At 48.6% G+C, this 26,361-nt stretch overlaps 1 protein-coding gene across 1 annotated transcript in view; it reads right to left on the bottom strand.

The window, feature by feature from the left end:
- The window catches only part of lrp8 (low density lipoprotein receptor-related protein 8, apolipoprotein e receptor), a gene marked incomplete at both ends in the record, with an annotated part of 139,979 nt that overhangs the window by 51,022 nt on the left and 62,596 nt on the right, over positions 1-26,361 (bottom strand). Inside the window, one exon of the mRNA XM_080532884.1 lies at positions 17,948-18,070. Within this exon, the coding sequence (XP_080389010.1) occupies positions 17,948-18,070 (123 nt within the window). The remainder of the gene's footprint in view (positions 1-17,947; positions 18,071-26,361) is intronic.

Below are 26,361 nucleotides of genomic sequence, written 5' to 3'. Positions count from 1 at the left end.
CAATTAAGCCTGGAATAATGAGAGCGTAATAAATATGTGATAGACTGTGAATTAGGCTAATTAAATGGAAGTTTCAGCCTCGGGGAGGTTGTGATAAACGCGGTGGCTGAAGAGGCTTCTATGAGCGCTGTAAACTTTTATCACGGGGGATAGGCTCCCGTGCAGTAAAAACCAGGGCCGGGGCAGTCCTTCAGATCAATAAAACACTGCAACAACGTCCCTGTTGAAGGGATGAAGGAGCCATCCCACAAGGCTGTCTTGAGTCAGGAAAGCCCTGAGGAAGTAGATGGAGACATGGAGACATGGAGGAAGGGTAAAAGAGAATAAGGGAAAGTGAAATACTGTGAAAGAGAAAGAGGATCGAAGAGGAGAGAGAGAGGCAGAGAGAGAGAGAGAGAGACTGTTGTGATTGGAGGCAGGAGGGTGTAATGTGTGCCATTCTCCATTCCAAGCCTAAACGTCCCTGCATTCCACACACACGCGCACGCGCACGCACACACACACACGTGTTGAATGAGATTTACTGCTTTATTAGCCTTCACTAACACACACACTCCCAGCACAATGAATAATACATAGAGCAACAGGATGGGATATAGAGACAGAGGTGAGAGGGGCAAATGGGAGAAGAAGGGAGAGCGAGAGTGAGAAAGAGAAAGAAGGAGGTAGTTAGGGTCAGGTCCTGGTGGTCACAGCCATAGGAATATCAATGAGGAGACTTGCTGGGGTTTGAGTGAGAGAAAATTGGGCTGCTAGTCACCTGAGGGCTGATGAATGAACAAACACATACACATACACTAACACACACATACACTAACACACACACACACACACACGCACGCACTAACACACACACGCACACACACACACACACACACACACACACACACACACACACACACACACACACACACACACACACACACACACACACACACACAACAACATGCACTAACTAGGGACGGGACAAAATAATAGATTAATCGTTCCTGAGGGTCAAAGTCCATTTTTTACATTTGGACCATTCACATTTTTGTTACCATTCAAATAAACGCAAATTAACGGACATAACTAACTAGTTCTGTAGCACTATTTTTATTTTTTATTTTTTTTATTAATCATGCACAGAAAAACAATACACACAATAGACAAGCATCATATTAATATAGTTCAGTAAGTATTATTACTTATTATTACTATTGAGTGTGGAACGGGACGATAGTAACTGACGTCATTCAACTGCTCGTTGTGTAAGATAGTTTACAGAGTGCTGTTGGAATAGGCTAACAATGTCCAAGTACAGCAAAAGCTCCGTCTGGGCACAAGAAAATAGACAATCGTGTCCAGTGTGGGATATGTGTGACAAAATGATCCACGGTCCACGTCAACGATGCTATTGTAAACGAAGGTGAGGGACCATGGCAACAGCGATATTTATTCAAGCAGACAATTGTGATAGAACCCACAGCTAAAAAAAACACTGACATAATTGCCAACATGGAAAATATAAAGATATGCTAAAGATATGCTGCCTAGGCAACATTAGAGGGGCTGTTCTGCATTATTGTTATGTTAGCCTAATTTAACTATTCAGAAGAAATAGAATGTCGGCACACATCGAAAGAACGATTAATCGTTCATACCACCCATTGATTAATCGACCATGAACATTTTGAGTTATGCACATCCCTAGCACTAACACAAACATGCACTAACACACACACACACACACACACACACACACACACACACACACACACAAACACAAAGATCCCACAAACATATGCCACATATGTCACTACACGCTAACACAAACCGCCAGACAAGCAACCCCTTGCGGCTCACCTGACCTATTCCCCCATGACACACACACACAGGCAGAAATGATGCACGCACTGAAATATAGGGCACACACACATGACAGGAATCCTATACTCCACGGGTCAATAGGCTCAGACATGCTTTAATTAAACATTCCCTCAGATTTACTACTGCAAAGCTCACACACTCACACGCACACACAAAGACACGCACACACACGCACGCACACACACACAGAGATGAAAAAGATTTTAATGAGATTAACGAGTACTTTGAATATATTATTCTGATTTGCGAGTTTACTATTTCAAATGAAAAAGTGGATTGCTTGCAGCATCTTGTAGATCTCCTTTACAATAATATCGTCCTGCAATGCAGTTTGGATGAAATGGTCCTGTAGTGTATAGAGATAGAGAGATATCCGTTTATGAGATGAGAAGGGCGATCAAGGCCAAGACAAGAGGAGAGGGAGCCTGAAGCTCCTAAGAATAATGTATTCATAATACAACGTGTTTATATCCATAAGCTTCATAAAAGAGCATACTATATGAACCATCAATGAACGGCCATGTAATGTTTTGCAAGTCTAATGGTTGCTCACATGTAGCAGAGTGGGTCATACTGTATCTCCATGGAGATGCTCATTAACCTCTTTCTCAGCAGCGGCCTTCCTCCTCGGAGCAAGAGCGAGGTTTTGGTCATATAGCTGTACTCTGCGAAAGAGGCAACCTAGGGTCAGCCTCCGCTGTGTCTCCACACCGACGGCCATTTTGAAATATAGTCATTTCCATAAGTAGTGTCTTGGAGGCCAGCTTTCATGTGTTCCTCTTCTCCTTCTTCTTCTTCTTCTCTCCACCCCATTAACGAGACTCTTAGCCTGCCTCTGGTCAGGTCAGCCTAACTTGGTGAAATGAAAACAGCACTTTTGTCTATTCCACCAGTTCTTTATACAGGCCAACTGCTGTATCTCAATACACAAAACAATTGTTTATTTACCAGACATGCACGACTTCCCTTAGTAGTGTAAATCAGCCCATGCAGCTGTGGAATGGTAATGTTGGCTAGGCAAAGGGAATGGTTAAGTCAGCTACATTATCTTCATGAATAGATTTCACTTGATTCAGTTGAGTTCATTCGGTTAAGTGTGTGTGTTGAGGTGTGTGTGTGTGTGTGTGTGTGTTGTGGTGTGTCTCTGTGTGTGTGTCTTTGCATGTGTGAGCGTGTGTGTGTGTGTGTGTGTGTGTGTGTGTGTGTGTGTCTCTGTGTGTGTGTCTTTGCATGCGTATCTCTCCACATTGCACTCATTACACTGAAAACTAGAGCATGATGTCGCACGAGCAGGGATCGAGGGGGGAGGAGGGGGAGGAGGATCGAGGGGGGAGGCTGAAAAACACTGAACATGGGGGCGTTCCTTCTGTCCCACCCAGGGTTAACTGTCTTAAAGGCAGATGGAGATATGAAGACGCACTCCCCTGGCTCCCTTCTCCCTCCTCGGCCAAGCTGTGTGTGTGTGTGTGTGTGTGTGTGTGTGTGTGTGTGTGTGTGTGAGCGCACGCATTTGTATGACTTCCGTGAGGAGTACTGTTTGAAGTTTGCCATGAGTCATCCCCCACAGCCAAGAAAGAGCTTGTTGACTTTCATAACGCATCTCTGATCTGTGATTTAATTAACACTTGGTAAAAGGTCTATTTGCGAAGGTCGTGATGCCCCGCTTTGTGATATGTCGGTGCCCGCGGATTTAGGCTTGGCTGCCCACCCTCTGAAATCCCTTCAACATGTCCAACTGCATGAAACGGAGAGCATTCAGCCTCGGAGGGCAAGGCCTCCCCCGGCTGGTAATCTGGTGTGCGTGTTGCGGAGCGCCGAGCAGCTTGGCTCCCATGTCCTTCAGATGGGAAATCCAATTTATGGAGACAGAGAGAGAGAGAGAGATTTGTCTTTAATATTAGATTAGATTATAAATTAAGGCTACTGTTGATTAGTGGCTTTCATTGAAATTCTGATCTCCTACAGTTAACGCTGAAGAGTGAGTGGCCAAGGAGAGAGAGGGGGGAGGGGGAGAGAGAGAGAGTAAAGATAGATAGAGAGAGAGTACAGATAGAGTAAGACAGTAAAAATTAAGGACACAAAGAGTACAGTAGGACAGGAGAAAGGAGAGATGGGAGAAAGTAGGACAGGGCTAAGGAGAGTAAGACTAGAGAGTGGGAGGTATATAAAGAGTGATAGCAAAAATGGAAAGGACGGATGAAAAAGAAAGGCAAAAAGGCAGAAAGAGTGGGTCAATCGGAGTGTACGTTTTCTTCTGTCTTTTTTCCCGAACAGGAAACACAAATTGTTTAATCGGAGGGTAAGAACAATAACCTCTCTCTCCTTCTCTCTTTCACTCTCTCTCTTCTCTTTCCATCTAATGGACTGCACTTATATAGCGCCTTATTCCAAAGCGCTTTACAATGGCCTCTCATTCCCCCATTCACACACACACATTCACAAACCAATGGTGGCAAGCTACCGTGAAGGCACCGGCCCGCTCATTGGGAGCAATTTGGGTTTCAGTGTCTTGCCCAAGGACACCTCGACACATGGACAGGAGGAGCCGGGGATCGAACCGCCGACCTTGCAATCATTAGACCTCTGCCTCCTGAGCCACAGCCGCCACTCTTTCTCTCTGTGTCCATCCCTCCATCTCCCTGTCTCTCTCTCCCAATCTCTCTCCGTCCCTCTCTTTCTCTCTCCCTCCCTCCCTCCCTCCCTTTCACTCTCCCTCCCTCTCTTTCTCCTTTCTCTCTCCCTCCCTCTCTCTGTCTGTCTCCCTCTCTCTCTGTGTCCCTCTCCTTCCCTCTCTCCTCCTCCCTCTCTCTCTCTGTCACTCACAGGGCTGGGTGGAGGGGTGTTAAATCTCCAGCACACACAGGACCATTAGCCCTGTCTAGACTATGGATCTGTCAGGGCCGTGGGGGCGGGTAGGGGGGGGAAGAGATACAGCGTGACACCAACACTTTACCCGCCACAGAAAATTGCCACTTTCACCAAGAACATCTTTTTAAGGGATTATTTAGTGGACGACACGGTAGGCATTAAAATAGCAACAGTGCCTACTGGCCACTCGGGGGGGCTTAATGAGAGAGGCAGGAGAGAGCGGGGGAGAGAAAGGGGAAGAGGGGAGAGAGAGGGGGAGAGGGGAGAGAAAGGGGGAGAGGGGAGAGAGAGGGGGGAGAGGGGAGAGGCAAGCCAGGAGAGGCAAGGAGGCAAGGGGAGGCAAGCCACTAATCCTCCACTGCTCCAGTCACCCACGGTGCCCCCCCAGGGTTCAGTGCTAGGCCCCCTCAGGTCTGACGACCAAACCACCCTCAAGACCACCAGGACCGGGCCCCGCGGTGGTGTAGCGGACTAAGCACTAGCCACTAGTGCAAGCTGCCCACCGGAGACTGGGATCGAATCCCAGCTCGCCAGATCCGGATATGACCGGGGCACACACAGGGAGCGGCATATTGAGCGGCCGCTCCCGAGGGCGGTATAGGAATAGTTCCGGACAAGGATCCGTCGCGCAACACCGCCCCCTGGGTGCCGGAATACCGGTGCTGGGCTCGAGGAGCCAGTCAGCTAGTCTGCCTGGCGGCCTCCTCTGGGGCTGCCGGCCACGGGGTCGTGCGGCGGATCCTACGCAATAGGCTGGGGATAATTGGATGCTAGGTTGGGTTCAATTGGCTACCAAATTGGGTGAAAAAGGGGATAAAATCAGAAAAAACTAATTTATAAGACCACCAGGACCAAGCTCCGGACCTGGGGTGATAGGGCCTTTTCAGCCGCAGCCCCGTCCCTCTGGAACGCCCCCTCCCCAACCACATCAGACAGGCCAACACCCTCCCAACATTTAAACAGGCCCTCAAAACCCACCTCTTCAAGCTTGCCTTCACCAGTGAATCCCTCTCCCCCTCCCCTTCCCATGTGTCCCCAGCACTACCTTAATTCGGCCCCTATACTTTCTTTATCTATTTTTTGTGTCTTTTTATTATTACTACTCAATTTTTTCAGTTTGTAAAGCTAATGTATTATTATTATTATTATTTAGGGTTGCCAGGAGACTGACACTAGGTCGTCAAGCTCAATCTGAGAAGCAGAGATAAAGTCATCCATGACAAGTGAGATAATGGCCAGTTGGCATGTCAGTCAGAGTGTCTGTCTATTGGTGAAAGTTTGAACAGGGTGCTAACACTTCGTGACGTTAGAATTATAAGGTTCTATATCCATTTTTGTTAAAATTTTGTTTTTTTACATAATCTGATCCATTAGGTGTATATTAATGCCTGTGTGGTGTTATTTTTTTAAATGTTGACATTTTTTAGTTAGTCATTAATAAAATACAAAGGTTCCATCTCACAAAACATAATGGAATGTAAAAACGTAGAACCTTATAATTCTAAGCTCACGACTTGTCAAGTGATACCTGAGTAATGAGGTACAACTTCTGGTATAGGTGTGATCGGGGGAGGCTGGTGGGCGTATCGGAGGACGGACTCATTGTAATGCATGCAATGGAATAAGGAACAGAATAATACCATTCCTCATTCCATCCCATGCATTAGTATAAGTCTGTCATCCAATATCTAACTCCACCAACCTCCCGTGGTGTGGGACACATCTTTTACAGGGGATGATTTCTTATCTGACTGCACTCAGCGCCTTGCTTCCTTTGATCTACCCTACAAGGCGCGGTATAAAAATCCGGATTTTTTTATTTCGTGAAATTGATTAAAGTTGGAATGAAAGATACTTTTTTAGACGCCAAGGGCTTTGAAGTGTAAAGGTACACACACACACACACACACACACACACACACACACACAGGAAAGAGGTTTGGACTGTACTGCATGGCCTCCACACATCAACTTATTGACAACCAATCAATGGGAAACGGCCTGGACCAGGGGTCACTAATTGAGTGTAAATATATAATTAATGGGAATACATTCCAGATATGCAATGAGAGCAGTTCTGTGTGATTGACACATACAGTTAGGACAGGGGAGGTGGGTTATGTTAACAGCAGTTTAATCCCATGCCAACAGATCATTAACAGATAAATCGCCCGGTTTTCAGTCAGAATCCTTGTCAGATGGACTCAGGCTAAGTGTTCCGAACAGTGAGACATGGGTCCTACAAAAAAAAAGTGTTGATGTCCCAACATACACAATAAACACAAGACTCTGTTAGCTTTGCCACAAAACTTGGGGAGGTGACATTAAATAGTTTCTGTGTTCAATTATCTGTTCAATTATTTACAAGCCGTTTTGTCTCTAAACACACACACGGACATGCACACACGTGCACGCGGGCGCCCGCACGCACGCACACACACACACACACACCACACACACACACACACACACACACACACACACACACCAAATCAATGCCCCAGCACACACTCTGTAGTTGCCGACTTCCTCTCAGCGGACTCTAGGTCCAAGACCGGGGAGGGGGGTGAGTGTGTGTTTGTGTGTGTGTGTGTGTGTGTGTGTGTGTGTGTGTGTGAGAGAATGTGTGCGTGTGTGTGTGCAGGCAACATCAATTATCTGTGGCGCAGAGAGAGGTGGCCTCTGCCCTCAGACCACAGCAGTAAGGGGGAAGCAGAATCCCTCTCTCCCCTTGGCCCTGCCTCCGTAGGCAGCGGAGGGGGGGGGGAAATAAGGCCCGTCAGTACCACAGTACCATCCATCAGCTCTCAGCCAGAGTTACAAATCAGTGTGCAAATCCAGCGAGAGGTCCGGTTCACAGCGTGTCAAATTGGTAGCCGCGAACGAAACGCACAAGAGCACTCGGCTCGCCGCACGGTTCCAGCCAATCAAAAAACACTGAGATATGGTGATGAAGTGAGAGCAACTCGGGCACTCACTGAGACAGAGAAAGAGAAAAAGAGAGAGAGAGAGAGAGAGAGAGAGAGAAAGAGAGAGTCTTAAGACGCGTGATTCTCAGCTCCCTCTCAGTTTGTTGTTTGTTGAACCCCCCCACCCACCGTCTCCTCAATTAATTATGGAAACACTCAAGGAGTGACAATACATGCCTCGACTGCTCTCACTGTGATTACTTGGGAGGAAAAGTTAGAGATGGACTATCGGTGAACTCCAGCTTTGGCATGGAGAGAGAGAACTTTCTAGAGCTAATAGCTTCCATCCTCTCTATGTTTGGGGGCTTTGAGAAGGTTCAGATGAAGGTACCTAGCCTCATAGTGAATCACATTCAAATGCTTAGACTAGCACCTTTTCGAGTAGATTAGATTAGATTCAACTTTATAGAGTACAAGTACCAGACAACGAAATGCAGTTTAGCATCTAACCAGAAGTGCAAATAGTGATAATATAGATAAAATAGGTACAGTATAGCAAGTACAGTAGTTTAGAGGTATATACAGTTACATGAGCTATGTACATGTATAAAGAGGCTATATCAAATAGGTATGTTCAATGTGCAAAAATACGGTATGTGCAACGGTAGTATTGTAAACAGCAGTAGTGCAAAGGGTAAAGAGTGATGACATTGACCAGGGGTGTGCAAACCAGCTAAAGAACAAACGGGCTCCGCTGATGCCCGGGCTGAGTTAGGTGGAGACCTGAGGGGGTGTACTGTAAGGCTCTGGACTGGCGGGGGTCGGAGGGGCCTTCCGTGGGGGGGGGGGGGCTCCGATTTCTACCAGAGAGCGGCCACATGGGAAATTACTCCTGGAGCCGCAGTCTGAAGCATGAAATTGAAGCCGTCCAGCGCATTTGACTGGATCCTTTCCTTCGTATATATTCTGAATAATTAACCAGCACAACTCCTGCGCAGCGTTATAATACGCTGGCCTGTCTATTGTCTCCTGCCAACAGCTCCACAGTGCAGACAAGGTTAACGCCACACTACAGAGGAAGTGGTGGAACTGATACCAAGAGAGGGAGAGAGGGTGAGAGAGAGGGCTGGGGGGGGGGGGGAGCTGAGCTACCATGCTATAGACCTTGGATAAACTCTTAACAGTGTTTAAACAGACTTTAGATAGACAACAACAATGGTTGAACACTCGACGACTACGGTGTTTGCGCTAAGTAAGAGTACCGATAATGTTCGAGTCATGTAGCGTTGGAAAATACACCCCCCGCACCAGTGGCGGACTCAGGCTGTTTGAAGAGCAGGGGCAAAAAAAAAAAAAAAAAAAAGGGCACCTATGGGACCCCATCAGTGAGCAAAAAGCTATGATGCGTCATGTATGGTAAAATAGTCCTCATCCTTGATTAATATTAACATTATGTAGTGTAGGCCAGGGGCGGATTTAGGATTGTAGGAGACCTGGGGCTTAGCCCAGATGGGTAATGAAATGCCCACACAGCGCGCTGGAAGAATTGGCGCTTTTTTTTGCTGCGACACCACAAAATTCAACTTACCACCACCTTATAGCGGACAAAAGGCACTGGAGAACACTTAAACCCAACATTAAGGCTTTTTATATAAATTATACATAATTATCAAATCAATAGTAGTCAAATTAGTTATTTGCACTAACATACACTCACCAGCCACTTGCACCGGTACACCTTGCTATTACTGGGTTGGACCTAGGGATGGACGGTTTTTCGGTTAAACCGAAAACCGGGGTTTCTAAAATTAGAAACGGTTTTTTATCAAAACCGTTTTTTTTTTTTTTTTTTTTTTAGAAGAATAAAATAGAATAAGAATAAAACTGGAACATGTCATATTTGTCGTGTGTGAAAATAAAAATGATAGTCTGAATCTGCCGCACAATGAGTGAGAGGTTTGGTCAGTTGTGAAGAATAACTGAGGATTAATATCTAATTGGGATTATATTTAAGGGTAACAAATCACTCTATGGGAAAGATAGTTGCCTTCAGTTATTGGTAGATAGGAAAGGTTTTTTACAATTACTCGCTTACATTTAATAAGATCATTTTCGCTGCTCTCTGTAAAGCGCATTGGGTCACTTTTGTGAGAAATGCGCTATAGAAATAAAATGTGATTTGATTTGATATCAATCAATCAATCAAACTTTATTTATGTTCTATAGCACAAATCATGCATTGAATGTAACTCCAAGTGCAGTATTTACTAAACCACAATATAATAAAACAAGAGCTATACGGATCAAGAGTGTTTGTGCACAGCGCCACTGTGTGTGAAGGCGCTACTGAAAGTGATGACAGAACGCATGTCTCAGAAGATACGCGGTCACTTAGTGACGCAAAGGTAGTTCTGTATTTATCTCTATCTGTATTAGTACATTTATTTTGAAAGCTCTATTTTGACAGCTCTACCATGGGCACTTTTATTTTGATGGGGCATTCTTTGTTGATTGACTTACGACAGTTCAGGACGAGTCAGTCTCGCGGCATGTGGTTTTTATGAAAAGCTTTAAGTATGTTCACTGCATAATTCTAAGTCTAATATTTCAGTGATTATTGAGCAGTATTCAAATATTTAAATACATTGAGCAGCAGCTGAAACTTTGTCTAAGAACCAAGATATTGAGAAAGCAGTTCATTCAATGAAGACGCTGTTCCAAGAGATGATCTTCCGTGCAGGCGTGCACCCTGGATCAGCGGAGCTGGTGTGTTAAGTGTTCATGTGTTTTCATGTATGGTGTAGCTTACAAAAGTCTGCCTTTCCACTTATATTTGTGAAACTAAGTAGCCTAAATGTGTTGCGACTGTGCTTACGGTGTTTTAATGGTGTTCGACATGAGTGTATTGTAGCAGTAGGGCTCAATTATTTGAAATTGGCGTTTTTTTGTTTTGTTTTTTTTTACCTTTTCGGTTAACCGGAAAACCGCGGTTTTAGTCTTTGACGGTTTTTCGGTTTCAATAATTGGAAACCGTCCATCCCTAGTTGGACCCCCTCTTTTGCCTTCAGAACTGCCTTAATTCTTCGTGGCATAGATTCAACAAGGTGCTGGAAACATTCCTCTGAGATTTTGGTCCATATTGACATTCTAGCATCACACAATTGCTGCAGATTTGTGCCAAGAAAATATCCGCCACACCATTACACCACCACCACCATTTTCGCCCAGAGAACTGACGCTCACTGGATATTTTTTTCTTTTTCTGACCATTCTCTGTAAACACTGGGAGAAAATCCCAGTAGATCACGTTAACGTGATGTTTTCAACTATGGGAGCACATGGGGTCATGTTTAGACCACAGGGATTAAAGCAAAAAAAAATCTCCTGACTGAAAATTTGTTCAAGCCAAGTCATATTCTCATTTTAACCTCCACTATATGTTTGTATTTTATAACGTTAGCGTTTTAAGGGAAGAAGATTCTTTTGAACAGCTTTTCTATTGCCAGTTTGCTTTTATGTGATACGCTCGGCGGAGAGGGTGATTGGCTGCCCTTTGCCCCCCCTTGAGGCCCTGTTTAAAAGTAGGGCTTTGGGGAGGGCCAGGAAGATCATGGCTGACCCCGCACACCCAGGACACGGTCTCTTCGCCCCGCTCCCCTCAGGCAGGAGGGTGCGGTCCCTAAAAACTGTGAAGGCCCGACATACAAACAGCTTTTTCCCCACAGCCATCCGGCTCCTAAATGCCGCTGCCCCCCCCCCCCCCCCTGACCTGACCCCCTATCTATCTATCTACCCTCCCTCCACCCCCACTGGACTGTCTGGATATGAACACTTGAACACTTGATCTCTGCACTTTATATTTATATTAATTATGACTCTTGCACTTCGATGTTGGTTTGCACTGTCTTGTCCTGTCTTGCACCTGTCCTGCTGTAAACCGTGCTCCATTGTTCCAAACCAAATTCCTAACATGTTTACATGTCATGGCAATAAAAGTCTTCTGATTCTGATTCTGATTTATGTGATATCAATGCTGTTTTCAATTCATGAAATAAAATTGATACTTATTGCAAGGGTTGACTCTGACATACAAATAATCAGATAATGGGTGTGGCTTAGACAATTAGGGGGAGTGGCTTGTATGAAAGTGGGTGTGGCCTGTCGGTGGGGCCGAGCCGATTCGTAAAATATCTGAACCGTGTCTGTGGCACTTGTGGTTGCTGAGCTAAAGTCCTTTAACCTTCCTTTAACCACTAGGCCGGAAAAGCCTTCATTAAAGTGGATGGCTGCTGCTGGCGTACATTTGGGCCCAGGGAACGGGCATGGAAAGAGTCACAGTCACCAAACTCTACACACTCCTTGATTGTATCCCTACATTGTACCAAATCAACTTTCAGAGTCCTAGGCCATTCCTGGGAGGCCTTGCACGCGAGCTAGCGGGAACCTGTAGGGAGCTCTAATGCTTGATGTGAAGTGCCTAGTGTAAAAAGACATGTTCTCACACGTACAGGGGTACAGGGAGTACAACATGTTGCATTTTCATGCCATTAGGGTTAGGGCTTCCTAGGGTTTCCTAGGGTTAGAGATGCATTTGGACTTCTGGAGTACCTCCACTACTTTCAATGGGTTCTGAAGGTCTGAGAGCAAAGGGCTTTCTACCAGGCGTAACTAACCCTGGGTAGAACCTTGGGTTCAAATCTGGAGTGTGTGGGACCAAATGTGTAGATGTGGTGAGCTAATGAAGCTCTTTGAGATTGAGATGAGAAAAGGGCGCTTGTCTCTTTAAGGCCAGGAGGGAGTTAGCGACTAGCGATGTTAGCTTAGCGCCAGTTTAACAGAAGTAACTTCACTTTTAACATGACTTCCCGTGGTCGTAGCGGGCTGGTTGACGGCTTAAAATGACCGTGGAGACCTGTAGACCTTATCCAGCCATAGTCTTGTGTTTCTACCCCGGGGCATAGCCGGTGTTATTCACGGACAAACACTCCGTAGTAGAGTGGTTCTAGTACACTGGACATATGTAGCCAATTGACGGAAATCCGTCGCGACTTGGAAAAAATTGACGGAAATCCGTCGTAGCGACGGAGAACTTTAATCCCTGAGACCATTGGAAGGGCAGCCTCTCCATTGGAAGGCCACATCCTCACATCTTTGCCACTCAAAAGGGCATTTTAGTGCGATGTTTTTCAACTGTGGGGGCACATGGTCAAGTTTAGACCATTGGAGGGGCACTAATAGGGCACACCCTCTAATTTTCGCCACTCAAAAGGGCATTTTTGCCACTCAAAAGAGTCCGCCAGTGCCCCGCACACAAACTACCTGATATAGTGATCAGAACAACTCTGGATTGTTCTCTGAGAAGTTTAAAGTAGTTGGACTTTCTGAGAATGTAAGTGGGTATTCCGTGGGTTGACTGAGTGTCTGAGAGTGGATGTGAGAAGGGCCCTCTTCTTCAGGCCCGAGGGTGTCAGAGAGAGCAGGCGCACGCACACACACGCACGCAAACACACACACACACACACACATGCACGCACACGCACACGCACGCGCAGACACACACACACACACACACACACACACACACACACAGGCAAACGCAGGCGCACATACACACACACACACACACACACACACAGAGCAGATTCAAGGGCGGTCTGGAGAAGGGGAGCCAGGGAAATGCGTATGCATCTCTCCATCTGCCTTGTTAAGGCAGTTAACCCTATGACGGAGAACAGATTTACAAATATCTCTTCACAAAATGTCTAGGATAAAATGGAGCTCAGATGAGGTTGTTCTTAGTCAGTTAGTTATGTATTCATGATCTCTCTAATGAGGGGCTTTTATGCTGTGGGTACCAGTGTGGGGGTATGTGTGTGTGCGTGAGTGTCTCTCGCTTTCTCTCCACACACACACACACACACACACACACTTCTACTAACCAACCAACCAACCATGAGTCAAAGAAGTAACATACTTCTTCTCCTCTCCCAAACACCCAGGGCTGGTCTGATGTGTAATTACACAACTACTGAGGAGCTGTCTCGAGCCCCATATTTAATCTGATGCTGAGGGTCTCTGGGGCTGGCCATTGATTCCTTCACAGAGAAATCAATCCAATCAGATTCATTATTAAACTGACTGAGATCAGTGGGGAGGGCGCGGGACAGAGGGATGAAGGGGGATGGGGGTGGGGGGAGTGAGAGTGAAGGTGGAACGTTAATTGCAAACTAATCAAGGATGAGAGTGAATGAGAAGAGGGAGGATGGGGAGATAGTGGGACTGAGGAGGAGGAGGAGGAAGAGGCGTGTGGTTTCAGCCCGACAGCACTCTGAATACACGCTCCTGTGCGCGCACACACGCACACACTCACACTCTCACACTCTCTCTCACACGCGCACACACACACACACACACACACACACACACACACACACACACACACACACGGCTTACAGGATCAATCTGATTGAAGAACTTTGAAAAGCGCTTGGAGTGACTGACCTTGATTAGAGATAACAAGTCCTAACGAGGAGTCCGGCAATCAGATGAAACACCTCCCAGATGCACCTTCCTTCCCCTGAATGCAAAACACCCCCTTCCTGCTCCCCACAGGCCTCGGCCTGCCCCCATCACACTAAAAGTTAAGACTACACATTCTACACAGACGCATTCAATACAATGTCTATTAAATGACCTAGAAGAGAGTCGTGAGAACAGCACAGAAGATCACCGGCGCCCCCCTCCCCTCTCTGGAAGAGCTGTACAACACACGCTCTCTCAGGAAGGCCTCCAAGATCTCCAGGGACCCGACCCACCCTGGGCACGTACACTTTATCAGGCTGCCCTCGAAAAGGAGGTACAGGACCCCGGCCGCTAAGACAAACAGACTGAAGAACTGCTTCTACCACAGGGCCGTCAAGGCCCTGAACACAGCAAAGGTCTAAGTTCTGGGCCCAGGACAGTCTGGACGGATTGTATGGCAGCTAGTGCTGAGGCACAAACATGTACATTTCAAGCCTGCAAACTGTGACACTTTAAATAACGTGAAAAAATACTTTTGTGCAATATGACAACCCTAGTTGACTATCTGTGCAGTATAGTACAGTGGATTGTGTACATAGCCTTTATTTATGTAAACCAGCTCCTTACCTTCTTGTGATTTTATTCTTTTTCTAAAAGTTTTTTTTTTTCCCTTTCCTAACACCAGGGGAGCCACCCCTCCTAAATCTCGTTGTTTGGTACCTGTACTGTAGCAATGACAATAAAGTCCATTCATTCATTCAATTGCAGTGACAACATGATATTATTTTGAGAGGGGAAAAGAGGAATTATTCTCTAGCATAATCATCATGATTGATGATTTGGCACTACTAGCACACCCCCACCAACAGATGCAGGAAAAATAACACAACTAGAGATAACAGCTGCTTCACTTGGGCTCAAAATCAACTAATACAAATATTAATAAATAAATAATAAATACCGGTAATACTCATTTTAAAAAAAAAGTTATGCGAATCTACAACAAGAACAACACACCAATAATCATGGACCAAAACCAGCTAGATGTAGTTAGGTTCACATAGGCCTACCTCGGGAGTCTAATTACTATGGACGGAGGATCGGAGGAGGATGTCAAAGTCAGAATTGGAAAAGCAAGGACAACATTTAACATCTAAAACCAAATCTGGAAAACAAAAAACCCAAGACCAAACTAAAAATCGTCAACTTGTCAAATCCACTCTACAACTTGTCAAATCCACTCTACCTGGAAGACAACCATCAACATACTCAACAAATTACAGACATTCATAAACTGCTGCCTCTCTGACCACTCCTGTGAATCTACTGGCCCAACACCATCTCAAACACCAACCTCTGGGAACTCACCAAACAAGAAACAATAGAAGATCAGGAGGAGAAAATGGAACTATATTATAGGCCACACACTCAGAAGACCAAACAAATCAATCACAAAGCAGCGGGGCTCTAACATGGATCCCACAAGGCAGGAGGAATGAGGAAGACCTAGAACCACTGATCTAGACCTTTACAGCTCACTGATGAACAGACAGATCCCTGTCCTCCTCCATCTGTGTCTCTCTCAGTCACACACGCACGCACACACACACGCGCGCGCACACAGAGGTACGTAGGCACGCACGCATGCACACACACACACACACACACACGCACGCACGGACAGAGGTACGTAGGCACACACGCATGCACACACACACACACACACACACGCGCATGTGCATGTTCACACACGCCAATCCCACACACACATCAACCACACACACACACACACACACCCACACCCACCATGACCGCCTGTCTCACACACACACACACACACACACACACACACACACACACACACAGACCTGGGGTCAGTCCCAAACCTGTGAGCACGCCACCGTTACACCCTGCTGAATAATTACCCAGGGGGCAAATCACAGCAGGCGGTGTTCCATTTGTCACAATTACCGCCGTATATGACCTGAGCGGGGCTCCATTTTAAACAAGCACCGGAGGGGGGAGGGGGGGGGGGGGGGGGGGGGGCGAGTGTTCCTGTGCGGCTGTTTATTACTTTTTAATGCAGGAGTAATGACTCTCCCAGTCGTCCCCATTGATCAAGCCATCCATGAGCATTACTGGGACAGCTCAGTGGCAGCCATTCATAACCATAACTCACTTACTGGAATGCTGCAGAGGAGGCAGTCAACGCAACTGTACTATACGTGTTCTCACACACACACACACACACACACACACACACACAGACACGCACGCACGCACACACACACACACACACACACACACATAGACAGACCCAGACATACACACACAGATAGAGACACATACAAACACAGACACGCACATACACACACCATAGCCTAACCCATACAGTCTTATTTATTCATATTACGACAGTTTAAGTGTTGAAGAGCCCACTCCACATAACAAACAACAGTTTTCGGGTCACTAAATATGTCTAATTTGTCAATTGGATTCACTGTATCGTCTGCCGTCGGCTACTGGGTAAGTGATACATGGCTTGTAAACAAATGTTTTAGGATGTGTGCAAAAGCAAGGACTGTGTGACCATGTAATTATGCCTAGTTATGTGTTTTTAGCATGTTGATGTTTATCAGCAAGCATGTTATGATGTGCTAAACATGCTGTTAGATGTTCATAGCGATCTTCCTTATGCACTTTCATAATCTGGAGAAAACTGAAAAATGACCATGCCCTACTTTTTCACCAGACCCTGTCACATATGGTCAGGTGTGAATGAGGCTTATTGTTACTGATGCTCTTATCATGAGGGCTCTATGTAGTCTGGTAGAAATAGGACTATAGATAAATAGAAATGGGCCCATACAAAAGGCAGATGTCTCTCCCGCTGCCAATGCCTCTCCTCCCGGCCTTGCTCCCTCATGCTGTATGGTGGTTGAGGCTCAGTTCTGTATAGGGCTGCCAACAGCATCGCAGCTGAAAGCAATTTTCTGAAATGTTCTGAGTAGAGAGCGTTTTGAAAGGGAAGAACGAGAGAGTGTATGTGTGTATATACAGTATGTGTGCATGTGTGTGAGTGATTGTGTGTGTGTGTGTGTGTGTGAGAGAGAGTGCATGTGTGTGTGTGTGTGTCTGTGTGTGTGTGTGAGAGTGCATGTGTGTGTGTGTGTGTGTGTGTGTGTGTGTATATATGAGTTTGAGTCTGTGCGTGTGTGCACGTACATGCATGCATGTAGACCGAAGCCCGTGGATGTGCATCATTCTGGGTCAGGGAAAGAGACTCCAATCAGCCCCTCAAAGCCACACTGTGCTGCGCCCTGCTTATGTGAAAACACACACAGGCCCCAGGCTGCTGAGGGGGAGGATGCCGTGGAGCCGCCGAGTGGGCGGGGGGGTGGAAAGGGAACGGTCGATCTGTGAGAAAGGACGATGCGTCAGTCTCATTTCCAGAAGTACAGAAGCGGATTCGTGTCTATAAACGAGGGGGGAACGAGCGATGCGAAGAATGCTAGGTGACAGGGCCGCATCCGCTCCCAACAATACAGTTCGGAGCTCACTGCTCCGGAAGAGCGAGAACGCAGTGTGAACCCATTGTTGGCTGATCTGTTCTTTTTTTCCGACTCACGGCTTCCTCCGTCGTCACTGAGCCGGAGGCAATGCGCTCATCTGGATGTCACTCTGTGTGTGTGTGTGTGTGTGTGTGTATGTGTGTGTGTAAGTGTGACCGTATGTGTGTCTGCATGCATGTATGTGTGAGTGTATGTATATTAACTTACTGCAGGTGGCATCGGCCTCATCCGATCCATCGGCACATTCTGGCTCTCCGTCACAGCGCCACCGGGACGGCACACACTGGCCGTTCTTACACGCAAAGTCTGTGGTGGCACACGTCTTCTTTGCTGCTTAGAGAGAGAGAGGGACAGAGAGAGAGAGGGGCAGAGAGAGAGAGGGACAGAGAGAGAGGGACAGAGAGGGACAGAGAGAGACAGAGAGGGACAGAGATCAATATGCTATCGTACATCACAGTGCATAGAATAACTCGTACAATTCAAGGCCAGGATAACATTCTGGGTCATTATACCCACCCACTAAGCAAACTCCGCTGAATATCAGTATACAGGATTGTGAGCTTCATACACAAACACCATCTTTAAAAATACCATTCCCAAACCGACCCATCTGTGTTAATGGCCAGAGAGAGTGCAGGCTGCTGTCGGTGGGCTCGTGTCCTCGGCCACACTGCTGTCACTTTCCCCAGGAAGAGGGAAAATTGGAGCACTTGAGACTGTCGCAGTCTCGAGCAAAAACCTTCTTCCCCTCACACTGAGAGCCCCTAAACAAGAGAAAGCACTCAGCTCACGCACCAAGACCATGCCCCGCTCGCCTGATGAAATATACAAACGGGGGACTAACAAATTGCAGAGAGGAAAAAGAATGACTGTCTCCTTCCCCCTCGTTTCAAATCCCTCTGTTTAAAAACCCAGCGCTGCCCTCCAGGCCCCTGCCAGCCTCCGATGTAGGTCAGCGGTGCACTATCATACTGTACTGTAGCTCCTTGGAAGCACTGCGGCAGTCTGAAGATGAGCTATAGAATAGGCCTGGATGTGCTATGGGCCTGGCATGGCTAGGTACACGCTAGTTAGCCTGATGTTTATGTGGTTTAAGCTTGGATGGCAGTTTGTGGGCAAGAGGCATTGTATGAATAATGTCTCTATGGGGGGACATAACACACCCATGGAGGCGTGTAGGGTAGTGAAGGGTCTGTAATGTGGTGTTGTGCAGGAGAAGGTCTTTCCTTCCACCTCACAGCACTCATGTCCTCTGCATGATAACTACATCGGGTGTTTGACTCTGGAGAGACCGAGGCGCCGCTAACAACATCGCTTGATGCATGAGGAAATAAGCTGATTGTTATCACGGGACGCGATGTTGAATCATTTCACTGACCAAAAGTACACACACCAACAACAACCCCGACAAATGTAACACCTGCATTTTTATAATGGCCCATTCAAAGTAAATTGAGTGAAAGAAAACAAGTGGGGAAAAAAATAAAACATTTTTATTAAAGCCTCGACGGCAGTGTTGGGAGATAAAAATCGAAAAACAAAAAATAGCATTTAAAGTGAAAACACGATGTGACATGTCTGTGAAGAGAAGTCATCTGTCCAGGGAGGTCCAGTGTAATGGAATTAGCCCTCCCTGTAGACTGAACACATCCCCTCCTTGCCTCCCATGTAATCAGGGCTTCCATCTAACTCCCCTCTGCCTCGACCGCCCCCCCCCCTTCCCTCCATCCACCACCCCCCCCCCATCTCCCTCCTCCATCATCCCCTGACAACAAGCCCTGTTTCTACCAGGGAGGACAGGAGAGAGGCCCCTCACTACCTCACCCCCCTCCCCCATCTCCCTCGTCTACCACAGCCAACTGCTGGCAACAAGCAGGGCATGGAGATAAACACCTAAGTTCCTCCCGGCTCTTTTTCCTCATCCAGCCTCCTCTCTCCATCATCCTCCACAGCCAGGATGACTTCTAGGGGGGGGCAGTAGGGTACTGGAGTTCTCTCTTCCCTCCTCTCTCTCTCTCTCTCTGATATCTCAAGGACAAAAGAGCAAATAATCCATGCACAGAAGTGGTTTCTCATTATGGGAGGCTAAACCGCATTATCCCTCTCCTCTAAGTGAGGGTTTCACCATTGTGGGCCATAACAATATGCTTTTAATTATAGCAAGAAAAGGAAATGTTTCGCTGGAAGGGCTGCCAGATGTTGCTGAATCGGTGTGAGTTTAATGTCTCCCGCGATTGGGCGAGCTAGCAGTGGTGTTCAGAGGGGCGCCGGCTGCTGTTGATTTTCTCGATTCATACATCTCCCCTGTGTGTTGGCACCACAGTAATCTGGCCTATTCTCTACAGCTACCTTCAGGATGTGCTGATTACAACCTATGCACATACACACACACACACACACACACACGGAAATACACACACACACACTTAGAAAGAAACACACACACACACACACACAAACCCATTATGCACAAACACACCCTGGCTCCCACCCTGATCCCCCCTATGTGCACAGAGATGCTGACACGCACATAAACACACATCCATATTTACATCCTCCATCAGCTCAGACCTGCTATGACAAGACTGGCATCGATATACAGGACCTTAAACTCGCTGTAAAGGATGCGAGTCCGTGACCAGACACACACACACACACACACACACACACACACACACACACACACACACACACACACACACACAGGCTCAGTCTAAGCAGAACAGAAAGTCTTCCCGTTCCCATTGTGATTCAGATTAATTATCTCAGCCCACCTGAGAGAGGACAGGCGTGACAGGAGCCGGTGGTCTACGGTTACTCAGAAGCCACTGACATTCTCCCAATGCCACGCTCCAGAGACCCTCGTGATTACCGATCGACTCTGCTGACCTCCGCTGTTTACACAGCCTCCCCAGGACGCCTCGCAAGGGTCCGCCACGTGGCTACGACTACACAAGAAACACAGAGGACGGGTCAAGGTCAGAGTCGCTCCGACTCGCTCAATTTCCACACTCCATTTACCCCCTCGCTCCGACGTGGACTTATACAGTCAGACGGGATAAGATGAAACATCCTGCACAACAATAACAGACCTGAGGAGGAAGACCTTGAGCCATGTCGGGTGTGTGTGTGCGTGTGTGTGTGTGTGTATATATCTGATGTGATTACGATCTCGAGTGTACGCCGTTCTAGCTGGTGATTAACTTTAATGAAGGGGCCAAATCACAGCACACCGTGGTCCACCTGCCCCCCCCCCCCCAGACTGATTTACACACTCCTCTAATCAAGGTCCGATGATATGGCCCCCTACCCGCCAAGCGCCCTGTGGCAGAGACAATGACAAAACACCCCACCGCCTTCTGTGAGCCCCCCCCCCCCCCAACAGCCTTCATTTGCCTCCAGAAGCTCATTGAAGATAAGACGCCTCCACGGCCGTGATTACCTCACGGAAGTATCGGTCGGCCATCTTGAGATGTGTCGTGAACAAAAAAAACGGACCGGCGCTGTGCTAATCTCCCGCTGTGTGACAGCGTCTCTAAAAGGAACACGGACGGGCAGCGCCACGCCGAAGGTATAACGGCCCGTGGTCTCCCACCCCAGCAGGGAGTGAGAAGAGAGGGGGAGGTGAGGGAGAGAGAGAGAGAGAGAGAGAGAGAGAGAGAGAGAGAGAGAGAGATGGGGAATGGATGGTCCTTCATACGGTGATGATGGGACCAGGGAACAAAGCATGTCAGAGGGGCAACAGAAGCTGTAAATCAGAGATGGGGAACCACGGAGGACGGGAGAGTGGGGAGGAATGTGAAAGTAGGGAGAGCAATGTGTGTGTGTGTGTGTGTGTGCGTTGTGTGTGCGAGCCTGTGTGTGTGTGTGTGTGCGTGTGTGTGAAAGAGAGAGAGAAATGGGGAGGGAGGACGACGGCACAGAAATGTGTCTGCGGAGATGAAAAGCCTGTCTCGATCTGAGATGAGGAGAGGCAGAGAGAGAAAAGGTGGTAAGAGAGAGAGAGAGTATTGGAAAAGCTCAACAGAGAGCAAAAATGCTGGAAGCCCGGCCTCCTGTCCCACATGAAAGACTGTACTGTACAATACAGTGTGATGTATGGAGATGGCTGGGGTGTGTGTGTGTGTGTGTGTGAGGGGGTGGGGTCATACAGTATGGATGCACTACAAAGGCTAGAGATGTGAGGGGCGTTACACAGACGCCCCTACTGCAGAGAGAGGGAGAGAGAGAGAGAGAGGGAGAGAGAGAGGGAGAGAGAGAGCATCAAACATATCACAGCCTGTGGCAGAATACACACACACACACACACACACACACACACCTAAAAGAAACCTTCCAATGTCCACAATTCCCCTTTCCGGGAACATAGGAAAGGCAAGCCTCAGGGTGTAAATGAGTGCATCTCTGGGGAGAGCTAGCATGCTAGCACTCATGCTAGCGCTGGTTCTCTCTGTAGAGTACAGTACAAGTGGGACTAGTGTCCCTTTGCTCTTCCCCAGGGTGTGTGTGTGTGTGTGCTGATTCTTCAACACATTCTCTCTGTCTTTCTTCCTCGCTTTATTTTTATTCTCTTTCTTCCGTATCGCTGTTTGACACAAGAGCGGGGTGTGTGTGGATGAGAGAAGGGTGTGTGTGGATGAGAGAGGGGTGTGTGGATGAGAGAGGGGTGTGTGGATGAGAGAAGGGTGTGTGTGGATGAGAGAGGGGTGTGTGTGGATGAGAGAGGGGTGTGTGTGCATGAGAGAGGGGTGTGTGTGGATGAGAGAGGGGTGTGTGGATGAGAGAAGGGTGTGTGTGGATGAGAGAGGGGTGTGTGTGCATGAGAGAGGGGTGTGTGTGGATGAGAGAGGGGTGTGTGTGGATGAGAGAGGGGTGTGTGTGGATGAGAGAGGGGTGTGTGTGGATGAGAGAGGGGTGTGTGTGCATGAGAGAGGGGTGTGTGTGGATGAGAGAGGGGTGTGTGTGGATGAGAGAGGGGTGTGTGTGCATGAGAGAGGGGTGTGTGAGCATGAGAGAGGGGTGTGTGTGGATGAGAGAGGGGTGTGTGTGGATGAGAGAGGGGTGTGTGTGGATGAGAGAGGGGTGTGTGTGTGGATGAGAGAAGGTTGTGTGGAGAGGAAATGGAACCTGCCCAGGTAAACTAGACAGGATGGAGAAGAATATCTTGTTCCTGTTTGCTCACGAGTTCTGTAGCCAATAAGGATACACACCCATACAGTACATCCAACAGTGCGGTAAACAAGTAAACACAGAAGAAAAAATATGATTCTTCTATCGCTTCCAACTAAATCCAGTCTATTCATCAGCATGTTGGCCTGGAGGATTGCCTGTGATCCCATTGTTAAAGCTCCATGTTATTCCCTCGTGCTATTCCCAGGTGCAAGGCTTTTCCCTTAAGACAGGACCTGGCGTGCGTCAGCGACATGCCAAAGGCCCCAAGACCTCCCAAATCCAGCCACATCCCGTGTCTCCCTGGTCCTTTGCATAAGCAGGGTATTACAGGGCCACAAAGGAGCTTAACGCTGGAATGAAACCAACGAGCAAAGCAACTCAGTGGCTGTACAGAGGGAAGAAAGGAAAATGAGAATGATGCCTGTTATGAAGGCCCACAACTTAGAGCCAGTTAGTTTCCCCAAATCAGCCCTATTTTGCCCCTGTTATTTACTTTATTATTTTCCATACTATTCATGTACGTTTCTCATGAAGGTGTATGTATTGTTATTGTAATTGTATAAGTTCTGTCTTAGATTTGTTTAGTATTGTGTAAGCGCCAGTTTAGTGGGCGTGGTTTTGAGTGGCGTACGTGACCGGATGTATGGTTGGCGTACGTGACCGGATGTATGTTCGGTTGGTGTATATATAGCGACGGAAGTGGTCTGTGCGTCAGAGTGATGAAAGTAACGAGAGTGAGAAGAAGCAGAGAAAACCGAGAAGTCGATCTAAGATGGCGGAGTCAGTAACACGCACACCGTGCTGAAGCTGAAGACCTGAAGAGTGATTATTGAGTTCACAACTGTGACAGAGGGCAAACCTTACAGCAGCAATTCAACATCTCTCAACAGTCCACAAGGAGAACGGGAGACTCTGAGTGTCGGAGGAGACCTGCCTTTGGCATAGACTGTTGGTGGTGAATCACTGGCTGCCCGCATCACCGCGGGAGTTCGGAGTTTAGTGGGTTAGCAGCGCTAGCCTAGTTTAGCTGTGTCCCCGTTAGCCAGCCTTGCCAGCCGCCGGCTGCTAACGTTGGACCAAGCGAGACCCAAGCTGGACCGAGCCGTCGCCTTCACGAGGTGGATTGCGACCGACCGTGGACCACCGGACCTGAGCCATTCACGCCTCGTCGTGGACTACGAAGAAGGCCCTTTCCCTTCAAGTTGCTACGTCACCCCCCCCCCTTTGTCTGCTGCCTTCCTCGAAGCACATGCGAGCTCCAACCAGGCCTCAACGCGCTCCTTGCAGTCCGGGACTCTAAGCCTTTCCCAGGCTAGGTACTGTGAGTGAGTGATTGAGTGTGTGTGTGGCCGGCGGGGAGGGAATATATATATGGGGATGTATATATCATTTGTGTAAATAAATGTGTTTGTTCATCTTTGCTACATTACTGTGTGTTTAGTTGTCTGTTAGCTAATGCTAATGCTAATGCTAATTCTAATGCTAATGCTAATGCTAATGCTAGTAATGCTAGTCTGAAGGGTTGCTGGCGCCACCTGCCTGTATCCTCCTACACTGCCGATTTAGCTCCGAGTTAGTTAGATAACCAGCCCTTCCTAAATTCTACAGTCCTTTAGCTACTCCCTGGTTACAATTGGTCCTTCGAGCCGGATAGGTTGTGTAGTGATAGCATGGCTGAGCGCAGCCAACCAGACAAGACAGTTACCCCCCCTTCTCCGCCCCCTGAGCCAGAGCCACGACCACAGAGAGTCCCGCGGTTGCCTCAGAGGTTACAAGAGTATGAGCTTGAGCTCGAAAGCTCACTGAGTGGTAGCGAGGAGCGCACTCCACGGGATACGGTGGTCGGAGAGGCCGATGTGTCCGCCGGCGCGCGGGTGGCTAGCACCGAGACAGCCATCAAAGAGCACCAGCCTGAGGATGAGATGGCAGAACAGCAGGGTTTTGCCGTAGAAACGGAAGAGCAGGAAGGAGAGGCCCGGTCTGACAGCGCCTGCGGGCGGAAGAGGGAGGGCCTCAGCCTTAACGATCTGCCTCCCAGTACGGCGCGCTCGAGACCTAGCTCCTGCCGTTCAGTGGCTTCCTCCCGGTCCAGGGTTTCCGTGGGCAGTTCTGCCTCTGGGGCGGATAGCATGCACTCCAGAGGGAGTAGTGCCGCGCTGTCAGAATGTATGCGCCAACAGGCCGAGATGGCGTTAGAGCGGGAACGCCTCCAGTTCGAGCGTGAACGCCTCCAGATGGAAGGAGCGGAACGTGCGGCGGAGAGACAGCGCCAGGAGGCGTTAGAGAGGGAACGCATCCAGTTCGAGCGCGAGCGCCTCCAGATGGAGGGGGCGTTAGAGAGGGAACGCGCGGCGGAGAGGCAGCGCCAGGAGGCGCTAGAACGTGAACGCCTCCAGATGGAGGGGGCGGAACGCGCGGCGGAGAGGCAGCGCCAGGAGGCGCTAGAACGTGAACGCCTCCAGATGGAGGGGGCGGAACGCGCGGCGGGGAGGCAGTGCCAGGAGGCGCTAGAACGTGAACGCCTCCAGATGGAGGGGGCGGAACGCGCGGCGGAGAGGCAGCGCCAGGAGGCGCTAGAACGCGACCGCCTCCAGATGGAGAGAGAGCAACTGCACGCGGAGAAGATGGAGGAAGTGATGCAGACCATGCGCGACGTGTGCATCAGCAGAGCTCCGTCGGCCCGTAGCTCCAGAGCATCATCCGCACGGCCCTCTCGAGTGCCATCTCCTGAACCCCCCGCCGATGGCTCCATGACCCCCGCCATGACTGTCCAACTACAGGCCCAGCTGACCACCTGGAAGGAAGAGGACCAGGGACCCGACCGCTACGCGGCCCAGAGGGAGCCAGCGTCGCTGCCCGGGAGGGGAGCCATTCACCAAGAGCGTAGCACACCCCTAGGTCCTCCAGGGAACCAAAATGCAAGCAGGCCGGACACCCAGACCGTCACTCCAGCCCCGATCATCCACTACAGGATGTTTCCCCAGGTGGAGGGACCCAAGTTCCCCTTCTTCAAGGACGAGGACAGGAGCCAGTATGTGGAACTACGCATCTGCCTAGACACGCTCTTGGACGACTCCTGCTCAGAGTCCTACAAATATGCGATTCTCCTTCAGCATGTGAGGAACCCCAGAGCCCACAACATGGTTCTGGCCCATGCCTCCGCACCGACACCTTACACCAGAGCGCTCGCCGACTTGGATGCCCGCTACGGTCGTCCCTGGAACCACGCCCTTGCTGAACTGCAAGCCCTCGAACAGCAGGCCCCCATCAAGGATGAACGGGCGCTAGATGACTTCGCGCTCCGCGTGCACACCTTGGTTGGAATGCTGAAGACGCAGGGCCCAGCTGGCGCCAGCGAGATCAACAGCACCTCCAACGTAGAGCGGCTGCTCCGCAAGATCCCACGCTTCCGGCAGGAGAGGTTCCGGCGACAGCAGCGCGTTCGTAAC

This window comes from Nansenia antarctica, assembly GCF_963989245.1.
Source record: "Nansenia antarctica genome assembly, chromosome: 1".
Lineage (NCBI taxonomy): Eukaryota > Metazoa > Chordata > Actinopteri > Argentiniformes > Microstomatidae > Nansenia > Nansenia antarctica.
This window is presented reverse-complemented; position numbering and strand designations above follow the sequence as displayed.